Source organism: Xiphophorus couchianus, chromosome 6 (genome assembly GCF_001444195.1).
Source record: "Xiphophorus couchianus chromosome 6, X_couchianus-1.0, whole genome shotgun sequence".
Lineage (NCBI taxonomy): Eukaryota > Metazoa > Chordata > Actinopteri > Cyprinodontiformes > Poeciliidae > Xiphophorus > Xiphophorus couchianus.
Genome location: NC_040233.1, coordinates 22,598,577 through 22,612,322, shown reverse-complemented (window position 1 = coordinate 22,612,322; position 13,746 = coordinate 22,598,577). Strand labels below are relative to the sequence as shown.

General features: G+C 39.1%; 1 protein-coding gene across 4 annotated transcripts in view; it reads left to right on the top strand.

The window, feature by feature from the left end:
- The window catches only part of mtcl1 (microtubule crosslinking factor 1), an 87,509-nt gene that overhangs the window by 18,473 nt on the left and 55,290 nt on the right, over positions 1 to 13,746 (top strand). For all 4 annotated transcript variants that reach the window (XM_028021606.1, XM_028021605.1, XM_028021608.1 and 1 more), the window contains exon 4: positions 12,853 to 12,912. In XM_028021606.1, the coding sequence (XP_027877407.1) occupies positions 12,853 to 12,912 (60 nt within the window). The remainder of the gene's footprint in view (positions 1 to 12,852; positions 12,913 to 13,746) is intronic.

The following is a 13,746-nucleotide window of genomic DNA, read 5'->3' as shown; positions in this document are numbered from 1 at the left end:
GTTTGCAAACCGCCGCCGTATCAGTGGCAGCGACAGATGCCTCGTCGTCTGGCAGCGCACGGCGCAGCTTTAACCTCAAAACATCAGAATGTTTCGCCCAGAAGCCGGTGTTGTGGAAGCTTCTCCTCAGCGTGGCGAATGGTTTCAGCGGTTATATTTAGGGAGGTTGACAGCAGCTTGGCAGGCGGTAATTCTGACGGATTCACAGCGTTCCTCACCTCCGCTTCAAGCAGAAGGAAAGAAACGGGCTGTCGGGAAAATAGAGCCTTCGATAAAATAGAGGGGAACGTTGCATCGAAGGAAATATAGTCGGGAAAGTTTAGTGGTTCTCGCTAAGAGTCGATGAAGGAGGAAAGATGTCAGGTCCACATCTAAAATGGATGATGGGTAGTAATTAGTTACATTTACTTAATTAGATTTACTTGAGTATATTTTCTGAAAAAAAAAATGCTTTTGCTACGCTGTACTTTCTACTCTTTAGTAAATTTCTGGATTCTCTACCCACTGACTGAAAAACAAACGTGTTAGAATGAAACATTCAGGTGTGTTAGACAGAGACACACACATTTAGGTCCAAAAATCTGCAATATAAGTCTGGACATCTTCAGAAACTGTGACTGTACCCAGTAGCTGTTGCTCTTAGACACACTGTTGCAGAGTCCATCAGGGTTTAGATGTAGTTAAGCTTCACTGCAGCTCCACAATCTTTGTTGATAAAACATTTAAAATTTTACTTTCCTCTCCCTTTGGGACGTTTTTTTCATCCAAGTGTGCAGAAGCGGGAACCCCTCCCTCCTATTGTGAACCGCGAGGCCACTGTAAAATGCTAACCTCATTAGCAGACAGATGGAGACTCATGGCCTCTCGTTTTTCAGAGCTCCTGTCAGAGATGAGAATAATGCCCCATTGTCTGAAGCAGAAAACATCGGGGCAGCTCGGATGGAAAGACCCAGATACAAGTTTATGATCCCAGGTTAATAAAGTTTTATTTATCCGAGTCTCACTTCTCTGAGCTGCTGGTAATTATCATAAAAAACAACAGATGATAATAAACTTCTGATTTAATTACACCACAGAAACCATCTTGGAAATGTTGGGGGGGGTTATTTTATTTTTATTTTATTTTACTTTTGTGATTTTTTTACAGGAGAAACATTAATTTTCTTTTTAAAATTCTGCCTCAAAATTCCAGATTTCTTGAAACTCAAAACCTCACAACAAAAACTTTAAATCAGTAGTTTGTCCATTCATGAGGAAAACATCAGGAGCAGCAGCTTGGATACCTAGCAAACCAGCATCCTCTGTTGGGGCTTAAAAGCTGTCCAGTTTCTCAAACACTGTAAAAGCACAAAATCTTACCACATTTTTCTTTCTAGTTTTTAGTGAAAATATCTTATTACACTTGAAAAAGACAAAACTAACTTACAAGTAACTTTTCAGCAAGATACAGAAACTTGTCTTAAGTGAATAATTCCTTAATATTGGTGAAAGAATGCTATTTTCATTGGCAAGTTTTTTTCACTTATGGGAAAAATGTCTTACTATAAGTCACATCCGCCTCTCCTCTATGGCTGCCGTTCGCTGGCTGCAAACGCTGCCGTCCCAGAATGCCTGGCGGCTTGTCGAGTCGGGCAGAAAACACAGCAGCTCTTCCCTCCTCTTGGCCCGTCTGAGTTGCAGCGACATTTATAGCTGCTGGTGTTGCTCAAATAAAAAACACGTCGTATTTTTTATTTTTTATAGCGTTGCTCAGAGCCTCAGCCGGTTTCAGAGCCCAGTTTTTCAGAGTTTGATGTGACCTCCAGACTGAGACGCCGAGTCGATGCCTTTCACACGGCGTCGGCCTCCATTCGTCCCTTTGGTCCCTCGTGGGATGAGAGACAAAAGCTGAGGAAAGCTCGCCGTCCTGCAGCTCGTTTACTCATAGTCTCACCTGGGAGCTGACCTTTCAGACCTGCCCGGCTCTAAAGTGGAAAGAAATAATCTGCCTACCTGCATCTTTAAGCAGTAATGTGCCGTGTTTTCTCATCGTTGTTATTCATTTATACATTTTAAAATTAAATGCTTTAAAATATACAAATAAGGACAACAGCACTGCAAAAACAGAAAATATTACCAAGTATTTGTCTAGTAAAAATATCTTAGTACACTTGAAATAAGACAAAACTAACTTACAAGTAACTTTTCAGTGAGATATAGGAGCTAGTTTTATCTAAATAATTCCTTAACATTGATTAAAAAAGTAGTAGCATGTCATGAGATTGTCACATCAACAGTGTTCAGCCAGAGGCATCTTCAGATTCATTGCAAGACTGACTGCTACTGGAGATCCTCACCAGTAGCAGTGAGGATCATGTTAAAGGGACATGATACCGCCCTTTAAAGGGGCGGTATCATGTAAAGTTGACTTTTTTGAGCTTTACATTGTGTTATATGTTATATGTTGTTATTATGTTTTTCCCTCATCAATGGTGTGTTGCTTTAATTCTTTCTTATATTTGAGAAATCCTTTAGTCTCCATGGCAACCATTCAGCTGTGCAAAACACCTGGGTAGACCCAGAGGAACAGAGGAGTAATGTTCGGATGACTTCCTGAAGGCAGAGTTTCATAAAGAGCAAGATTTTCTTAAAGAGACAGAGGCCCACTTTCAAGGAAGTCTTTTAAGTCATATTTGATATAATTAACAGCATTTTTTTAGCAACTGAAGGTAACATAGTTACTTGACTATGTGGTTGGAAAACACAACACTGCCCCTTTAGATACAAGTAGATAAAAGTAAAAATGTATTAAAACACTTGGATGATTTGAGTTATGACAACATTTAATTTCCCTTTGGGATAAATAAAGTAAGGCTCCACAGTGGCGCAGTTGGTAGAGCTGTTGCCTTGCAGCACGAAGGTCCTGGGTTCGATTCCCGGCCCGGGGTCTTTCTGCATGGAGTTTGCATGTTCTCCCTGTGCATGTTGGGTTCTTTCCGGGTTCTCTGGCTTCCTCCCACAGTCCAAAAACATGACTGTAAATTGGTCTCTCTAAATTCTCCCTAGGTGTGTGTGTGTGTGTGTGCCTGGTTGTGTGTCCTGTCTGTCTCTGTGTTGCCCTGCGACAGACTGGCGACCTGTCCAGGGTGAACCCCGCCTCTCGCCCGGAACGTAGCTGGAGGGGCACCATCAACCCCACCCTATTAGGGACAAGGGTGAACAGAAAATGGATGGATAAAGTATTTTGAATTGAATACTTTTGTATTGTGTTAAGCTAGTACAAGAGCTGTTTGGATCTGGCGTTAGTCACGTTCTTGTTTGCTGATGTTTTTTCCCCTCCATCTTGTCCTGATGACCTTTTTCTACCAGTTTCCTACTCCGGCCTCGCACTGTCCTTGTCAGACCCCCAAAACCTCGAGGCGTAGCTGCCACTTCTGGACTCATCAGGGCTTGTTGTCAGACCCGCAGCTACTCAAACGGTTCAAACAGAACACGGTGGAGTTCATTTAAAAAGCTGAAAACATAAACCCAGCAACGGTTCAACTAAATAAATCAACCATCTGAGTAAAATAAACCTCATTTCTGCTGTTTTCAGGTTAGGTTTTCTTTTCTTCTTCAGATTTGGGTGTTTTAAACCGCCTGTTACCACGGCAACAGGTGATGGGCGCCCGTCATTAATTACCGCGAAAAGTTTTGCTGCCTTAATTGCCGGTCGCAGAGTAACCAAGCGGCTACAGTTTCGGACTGCGAGCCAAGAGGGACGTCTGCGACGGTTCGTTACTGTCTGCTCAGGAGTGTTTGCGTTCAATTAACACGCCGCCGCTTTACGGGGTGGTTGTTCACCGTTGCAGCGACAAGAGGCAGAGGGAGAATTTCCTTACTGAAAATAAATCAATAATATGTTAAGTGAGACAGTAACTTGGAGCTTATAGCTGAGAGTTAAAAACGCTGTTAAATACAAGCTTTGTGCTGCAAACTGAAGCAGTTTCTATTGGTATTCACTTGTTTGATGGGAAACATGTTTCCAGTGTTGTATCGTTTATCATTTATTGTGATGAGAAATTTGATTTGTTTTTGCTTTGATAGATTCCAGTTAATGATGTTCAATAAAAAACAAAACTGACAGTATTATCAGAAGAGTTATTTTTACAATTTTCTCCAATTGTTTGTTCAATGAATATCAGTAACATTGAAAATAGGATTAAATGCAGCTACAGTGTGCAGTTTAATTAAATAAAACTTAATTGTTTAAGTAACTGCAGTCCAGAAGCATGATTCACATGGGAATAGCCATACAGCCAGTTAAAATATAAGTAAAACATTGTTGTTTTTATCATAATCTTTCTCGTTATCACAATAAAACCATAAATCTAAATCATATTCTAATCTAAATCCATATCGCAAACCCCAACAGTTTTGATCTTCAGCTCAGAAATTTAAAGGTTTGGGGGATTTTTAAAGGGGAACTGTAATTCAAAATTCACTTTTTGCACATTTTTGTACTTCCATTTGGGTTTCTACTGCTTCTAAAAACAGTCTAACGCTTTTTAAAAATCCAGCTAGTTGTTTTATTGCTAAGTTAATGTTTTTTGAAGTCTAGAAAATGATTTATTACTAAAATCACTCCGTTTAAGTCGCAAACGGTGGACGCTTCACCGTTACCCAGCAACCCCAGCCGAGCCCAAACCCGTTACCTAGCAACCACAGCGGAACTCAGCACGTTTGGTCACCTGGTTTTACTGCTCTATGAAAAAGACAAATGTTTGATTGTTGACTTAATCAAACATTGGTTGATATTTCAGGACTGAATTGAAATGATTTTTCATAAAGCGGCTTGAGGCAACATTTGTTGTGAATTTACGCCATAAATACACTGAACTGGAGTAGTGGAAGTAGATGTACTGTATGCATTTGAGCCTTTGTTTATTTTTTTTTTCACCCTGTCATGACCTGCATGAATGAAATCATGAAGCATCATTGTCTGTTAGCGCTGAAGCTAATAGTTATTTTAGTACTCCATTATTCTGTTATTCTGACAGAGTAATTTGATTAATAAAAACTATTGCCTCATTCTGCAAATTTTTCACGTAAGCACCTGCTGTTGCGCAACACCCCCCCCCTCCCTGTAATTATACAACTCCTTGTGGCTCCCAGGTTTCTCTTCCTTATCTGTATTTGAACCTTTTTGCTCCTTTATGCTTCCGTCAGGGGTTTATTTAGAATAAAAATGGTTGTGGCCGGTTTGCGTGTCATTATGGGACCCTGAAGCGGACCTGATTGTAATTATACATTTCAAAGAAGCTAAAGCAGCTTACAGAAGTGCTCACTGAAGTGTAAGCCTTCCCCTCATCTCTCGTCTAATTTTCTCCCCACCGTGGGATCTGCAGAGTCAGCACTACGCTCTGAGTATGCCATAACCAGTTTGCCAGCATGCCAGTAACTTATGCAAGCAAAACACTCTCTTGCATAAAAACACTGACTGAGGAAAAGGTAGCTTTATTCTTTGTTAGCTTCCAACTTTACCTGCTATGTTTTACTTAAAATGAGGTTTATGTGACATAGAGACTCAAATCAGAGACATGGAATTGGTCACTTTTGTCACAAAATATAGATTTGACTTCAATTTTAAAAGCTTTAGGCTTGACTCAGACTCAAGATTTGGGACTTGAGTCTAATCTGCAGATCAGGGTGAAAAAAGCCCAGTCCAAAAGAGACCAAAAATGGCAACAATTTATGTAAATAACTGATCAGGCCCTATATTTCTAATATTGATCAAATCTCAGGATGCTACTTGCATAGAAAAAGAGGTTGTAGTGACTAAAGATTTTAAATTCAAAAATGAAATGTTGGTGTAAGTAATTTTAATTCAAATTATTTTTATTTTGAGGCAGCCTAAAAAAACCCACTAACTTGTACTTGAATCCAAATTTGCCCCATGTTACTTTATAATAATCTTTCAAATCTTCTCAATAAAATGAGAAGAAAAGCCCTCCAACCCTTTAAAGCAATTGTCAAACCCAAGGTTCACGGGCCAAATCCGGCCCATCATAGTTTTTTCATGTGGCCCTATGGACTCTAAAGGGACACATAAATAGAACTGTCAGGATAACAGTGTGCTTAAATATTATTTTATCAATCAATTCAAAGTAGTTTTTGCTTTTTTTCTTACAAATTACATCAGTGAATTCCTCGTCAAATTATTGTGGACTTTCACGCAAAATCAACAAATCTCTGTACTTTTTCATGCTAATATATACTTGTGAGATTAAGTTTAAGAAACTGTGATCTGCAGCAACTACCACATGTTCGTCTCACAAAGGTAATTGGTTGTATACATCCCATTTTTTTGTCATAATGACACTTATTGATAGTCAAATCAAAGATCAATAAGTGAATGTAGTAGATTGATTTTTTGTGTGTAAATTTCACTGGTAGCTCTATGGCAGCATAAAAACATGTGCTGCAGTAACTGCGGTATTTACATTTAAGCAGTTTTTTATGCTAATGTTTATTTTTAAGCATTTTCCTGAAGACAGATTTTCACAAGCCGGTATTATTTAAGTCATTACTCACCTGTTTTGTACATTCTAAATGTGTCCGACACAACGTTCACACTCACATCCAACAATACTTTGTATCCCTCACAATTTTTCCTCTTGAACTTTATTGTTGATTTTGTTGTTGTTGTTTCCTGCTAATAAGCTTACAGACCTGATGTAGGACTCATTGGAGAATTTTTCTGCCTCGGTGTTGGCTCATTAGGCAAAAATGACCCAGAAAATGTCTCAGATAATGCATTGTATTCCACTACCTACCATCATAACACTCTTTGTCGGAGGTTCGCTCTACTTCTCCATGGAGTTTATGCATCAGTCTAGTCGTGTGAGACTTTACTTGTAGTTGGAAATCTTATGACTACCTCCGTCCTGTTTGTATCTGTTTTATTAATCTGACATGTCATGAAGTGCCTCTTCACTGCTCCCTTGATGCCAGTTGGCTGCGTGGCAGCGTGCCCTCTGCCATCAGCTTCCTGGGTTGTTTGGGAAGATTTTTAAAGCGTGAGCAACATTCCTCCATGAAAGGCTCCCTTGTCTTTTTCACTGATGCTCCACGTCTGCTCTCAGAGGTCAGAGTCGGCTTAGCGGAGAGGAGCAGTGAGGGAGTTGTTTTCATTCTGCTGTACAGAATGATGTACAACCTGTGCATCCTGGCAAAGGTCACCATAGCAACGAGGTTCAGTCCTAATGGGAATTCGGTGTTTCCTGGATCTATAGGTTCTACATGCATCCAGCGAGAATCCAGCATGCGTTGATTCACAACGCATGGTGGAAACAAACAGCTTATTTATCATTAAGTTGTTTCATGTCAAGAAATAATGTGGATTTTCCTAACCTTGTATTGCAAAAATCTACATTTCTTATCCCCTGCTTGTCCCAATCGAGACATTTTGCCATTCTTTAGTAAGCTAGTAGATATTTGCAGTTTTTCAGAGCTTTCAGTGATGCTGCATTTAAGTACCAATTGTAAACTAAATAATTCATACTGGCTATAAAAAAAAATCATCATTCATTGTTATCAGCACACTTCACTGAGGTGAAAAGCCAGAAAGAGTCATTTCAATAATTACTTTAAAACCATTTCTGGTAGGGGCGTGCCGTGGTGGCCTAGGGGATAGCGCAACCCATGTTTGGAGGCCTTGAGTCCTCGACGCGGCCGTCGCTGGTTCGACTCCTAGACCCGATGATATTTGTCTTCCCCCCTCTCCTTCCCCCCTTCCTGTCAGCCTACTTTCATTTAAGGGACACTAGAGCCCACAAAAGACCCCCTGGAGGGGTAAAAACCCCCATTTCTGATTCAATGGAGACAAAACAAAGTAAATTTCCTCACTGCTGTGGCGTTAATTTTCTCTGTTAGCTGAGTCTGACAGCAAGAAGTCAAAATTCATTGGAAATGTGTCTCTGGGCAGCCATTAATGTGAGGCAATAGAGACGCTTCGCCCGGCTTACGATGCTTTCTGGATTCTTCCTCAGAAGTTTCTGTCGCCACGACTTCCTGATTAGGCAACAGATTTAGAGAAACTCATAATGACTGATAATATAAACACATGTTAATTAAGTAATTAATCAATTAATCGCATGATAAACTGAAATGAATTTGATAATTTCCATTCTAATGATTTATTTTTAAGGGCAGTTTGGCTTACAGAGACTTCCTAAAACATATTTCTTGCTTTTGATTATCCAGCATTTATTGTTTGACATATTTTCCAATTTGTTCCAGTGTTTGAAAAATATGTTTATCTTTAAGTTGACTGAAGGACAGGTTTCAATCAGACTTTTTCCTTCCACTCAACTATCAATCAGTATGCTTGGATATAGCTTTCTGTGAATGGCCAGCTCCTTTTAAAATGATCATTTATTGTGCTAATGTAATAGTTATGATCATCACAATTTACAGAAATAATAGCTTCAAATACATTATATCATCTTGTAAGGGAGATATTCAACAGGAGTTTCACTTGTTGAATTGAATTGTATTTTTCTCATTTATTCCAGTGTTTTCAACCAGACTTTTTCCTTCCACTCAATTGTCCATCAATATATTGAGATATTACTCCGTATGAACAGCCAATGTTTTGTTAATGCAACAGTTAAATATTTCATTTCATAATCAAATTTCCCAGAAATAACGGCTTCAAAATTTAAATTATTGTGGAACCAAGGTATTTACTATGAGTTTCAGTGGAATTGCTGGAATAAACAAAGTTTTTAATGGTTTTGTTATAATTTTGCTCCATTTTCAGCTGTAAATTGAGTTTCCGTGTGTGTCTGTAGGATGGATGCCATCCAGATGAAATATATTTAGACTACTGCAGGTGCTGCAAGCCAGAGATTGATCGTCCGTGTAAAAATAACCCATCTCGATGCAACGGCAGCTCCACTGTGTGTCCTTGGATTGGCCCAAAAAATTAAATCAAGCAACAAAAGGGGAGGCCTTTTGGCTCCTAAATGTGTTCAGTCAGGGTTGTGTTGTATTAATTAATTTATTCAAAGGGATTACAGGCCAGATTGAGCTCTCATTCATGCAGATCTCACTAATATAATCTGCCTCTAAACATTTCAGAGCGACTTATCTCTCTGAGACTCGTTTGTTCTGTGGAGCCAGAATCCTCCGTCAGGCTTTATCTGCATCTGACGGCCGCCCCAGCGCCTTTTGTACCCACAATCCCCTTTAATCCCGCCCACTTACCCCCTTACATCTCCGCTCCCGTTTAATCCCCGTCTAACAGGCGCAACTTCCTTCTTTGAGGAAAATCATAAATAGGCCAAGCTGATGAGTACAGATGCAGCTGAAATGTCTTTCACTCCTCCCAAAATGTTTTCCACAGAGGGGATTTTTAAAATATTTTTCTGGTGATGTCATTGCGTGATGTCATCCAGCTTCAAGGCGGGTCCGAGTGACACAGAGTTCCTCATTTTCATCGTAGGAACGTCTGTTTTCATCCGCATCTGCAGCATCGTTTCTGGCTTCAGTGATTTGTGTTTAAGCTAATCGAGCAGAGGCAAACACACACACATGCACACACACACCCACACGCCAACACTCCCCCCCGCCCCCACACACACACACACACACAGACTGGTCTGTGAGGCTCTGCTAATTACGGTGGAGAGCAGTTAATTAATGCTAAGTACCAACATAAGTAAAAGCCACTGCTGTGTTGTTATTTTGCAACTTATTTAGAGTGATTGTCCTCTGCTGGTCGGAGACATTCAGACAAAAAGAAATGGATAGATGGATGGATGGGTGGATGGATGGTTTGATGGATGGATGGATGTATGGATGAGTGGTTGGTTGGATGGATGGTTGGATGGATGGATGAATGGAAATAGAAGCAAACATTGTTCCAGCTGCAAAGAGAAGGAATCATTCACTGCAAAAACACAAAATCTTGGTCTAGTTTTTTGTCAATTGTTTCACTTATAACATGAGTAAAATATCTTGTTGTAAGTGAATATATTTGTCAGTGGAACTAGAACTTTTTCACCAATATTAAGGAATTATTGACTCACAACAAGCTGCTGGAAAGTGACTTGTAAGTTAGCTTTGTTGTATTTCAAGTTTACTAAGATATTTGTACTAGAAACTAAATGAAAAAACTTCAGATGTTGTGTTTTTGCAGTGTTGTCGTTTATCATGCCACGCCTCAACCCCCCCAAAAAATGGACAAAGTTCTAGAAAAAGAACCAATCTTTTAGAGGAAAAGTGACGGAATGGAGTTCAGTCCATATTTAGGAAACAGGAAGTGAGTCACAGGCTGCTGTGGATAAAATGGGTTTTATTCCTCATGTTTTCCATCCATTTGGCCATGAATGATTCACTCTGGCCCATTTTGGATGGCAGGGAAGACTTTTATAAATACAGAACAATATTTAAAAAAGCAACCAGGACATTTTTATTTTATTTAAAAGCATTAAGGAGAAGTTAAATTAGTTTCATCTTATTTATTCAGCCTTTAAAATGCATTTTGAGATTAGACAAAACCAACTCCATTAGCCAATTTAAACAGCCTAATTCAAAGAAATATTTAATATTGATTGATTGTATCAATCAATCAATCAATCAAATTTTATTTGTATAGCACATTTCAGCAGCAAGGCATTTCAAAGTGCATGAAATTAAGTAAAGTTCCATCATTAGATTTGTAATTGATTATGTTTTAAATACAATCCTAAATAGGTGGGTTTTTAGTCTAGATTTAAAAGAAGTCAGTGTTTCAGCTGTTTTACAGTTTCCTGGAAATTTGTTCCAAATTTTTGGTGCATAGATGCTGAATGCTGCTTCTCCTCGTTTGGTTCTGGTTCTGGGGATGCAAAGCAGACCGGAACCAGAAGACCTGAGGGGTCTGGAAGGTTGATACAATAACAGCAGATCTTTAATGTATTGTGGTGCTAAGCCGTTCAGTGATTTGTAAACTAACAACAGTATTTTAAAGTCTATTCTTTGAGTTACAGGGAGCCAGTGAAGGGACTTTAAAACTGGTGTTATGGTCTCTATCTTCCTGGTTTTAGTGAGAATGCGAGCAGCAGCATTCTGGATCAGCTGCAGCTGTTTGATTGATTTGTTGGACAGACCTGTGAAGACGCTGTTGCAATAATCAATACGACTGAAGATGAACGCATGGATGAGTTTCTCTAGATCTGGCTGAGATATTAGTCCTTTAATCCTGAGATGAAGTAATATAAACTACTTCATCTCTGTGAAACCTTAATTTCAATATACTTTGACATAATGCATAACTTTCACTACTCTGAATGTTTAATTATTTACATCTAAATAAAATTGGATTTTTCCAATTTCACTAAGGCTTCGTTCACACTGCAGCCCAAAGTGACCCAATTCCTATTTTTGGTCAAATCGGATTTTTTTTTGGCATGGTCGTTCACCCATACAAGTATATGCCGCTTGTACAGTATGTGTGAACGGCAAATGACCTGAAAGTGTCCTGCATGCGCAGTAGAGGGCGCAATAACGTCACACAAAACACTGAGCGTGTCAACCGCCATTAAAAGAAGAAGAAGTGCTTAGTGTTTGTAAATATGGACGCTAACGGTGGAGCGTAGCTAACGATTTTCAAGTTGTTGTCCGACCGGAGCAGCACATTAACAACTTAATCCTCATTATTGTCCGCCATGATTGTTGTTGTTTTTTTTTTTTTTTTGCGGGACTTTATCACGACTTGATAAACATCGTGACGTTTGTCATCTGGACCTGGCCGTTAGGATTCAGGTCACTTTCGAAAGGATCAGATACGTATCGGATATCCAAGTGGCCTGGGTCGCATTCGACAAAAAAAAAAAAAAAAAAAAAAACAAAGTCCGACCTGTGTTAAAATCCGACTGTCATAAAAAGATCAGACACAGGTCGCATAAAGGCATATATAGAATTGGGCCACTTAGGGCTGCAGTGTGATCGCAGCCTTAAAGGTGGGTTTTATTTCCTCCTTATAGGTATAAAGTCGTCTGGACACGACACATAAAAACCCAACTATTCTAAAAACTGACTCAAAGGATTTCTGAGAAAATCTGACACTTAAATGACTTTTTTCATATCTTAAGTAAGTAGTAGGTATTCCTGAACGATGCTCCATGACAGTTTAACAGCCAGTTATGGTTCCTAGAAGGAAGCTCTGCTGATCGTCAGACTTTAAATAACCGTCCGAGCAGCAATCTGTCTCTGGCAGCAGCTCCATTTATAGCTGGGGTTTCTCCTTCCTGTCTTCTCCTCCATCTTCTCCCCCCGTTTGTCATATGATGATGTAAGACAAAATCTGAACGATTTGATCAGTTGGTGAGGCTAAGCCGGCGTGCAGAAGGCTGCCTTGTTTTGTTTTTTGTTTTTTATCCCGGCTTTGCATGCGATGTGCACTGCAGTATTAGCTGCAGGACAGATTTCCACGCTGGCCAGGCAGATGCTTTTCTCCCCTCCCTTTTGGTGTTTTTTGGAAGTGTCACACAATGCAAGGCGAGAGGACGCGTTGGTGTGAAGCAGCATCGTGTTGCAAAGCATGCAGCAGAGCACACCGCATCGTGTTTATCAGGAAATGTTTTCAGTTTGTATTTATGTGGGATAATTCCCAGTATGCATTTCTGTTATTTTAATCTACAACCTATTGCATAGATTAACCCTCTTATATCTTATTTCTGACGCTTCTTGTAGCAAAAATAATCAAATACCAATCATATCATAAACATTAATGTTCTTTACTTGGTTTTTGTCTCAATGTTGGTGTTCTTGATCATCTTTTTTTAATTTGCAGCAACATTTATGATCTAGGAGAACATTTTAAAAATTTTATTTTCTCTCTTTTAGACTGCACTGAGGCGACGCGGAAGCAGGGAAGCTTTTAAGGACAAGAAATCCTCGAGTCAGGTAAAAATAAATCCCTTTTACTTGAACTGTGTTATGCAGTATACATCGTCAGCCTTATAAAAATGATTGAGGGTGAAATCTGGGAGTAAAAAAAAGCACAATTTTTCAAGAGAAAATATTGGTTATTTTAGAGTATCAGCATCTTCCACAAACTAACCCATTTAATAAATTAGAATATTATTGAAAAGGTGATTTATTTCAGCACCGCAACCACTAATCCTAAATATTAGTTCCTCTAATCCTAAAGTGTAAAATCAACATGGTTTTTAGTGGAAGCTGATGCTAAAACTTTCATTTAGATTATGTCTGTACCCTTGAAAGTCTACAATCCTTCAGTACATATTTATTTTTAACATTATAATTTACATGCTCAATAACGCCCTTATATGTCATGTTTATGTTTATATCTTGTTCTCCATTTTCCGTTTTATTTTGTTCCTGTATGTTTCTTGTTTTAAATAAAGTTATTGGTGGAAAAGAAGAGAGGAAATGGAACTGCTGCCTAAACTTCGAAATAAGTGCATTGAATATAAATGTACATTACATAAACTACTTGATAACCAGAAGTTCAAGACAGATGTCAAATTTTATTCAGCTAAAAGTTTACAAAACAAAAATTAGCGCTTTATAATTTATCTGGAAATGTTATTTAGGGGAAGCTAAGTGCGCCAAATGTTTTGAGAGTTATCAAAAGCGCTAAAGCACAAGTCTAAAAATTTGGAGTTGTTGTTTCTGAAGGCTCTGAGCTTCTGCCTCACAGAGCACTCCTTCAGACTAGCGGCAGCAATTAGCAAACACCCTGTGGAACTGTGCATCTGCTGAGCTCATTACATG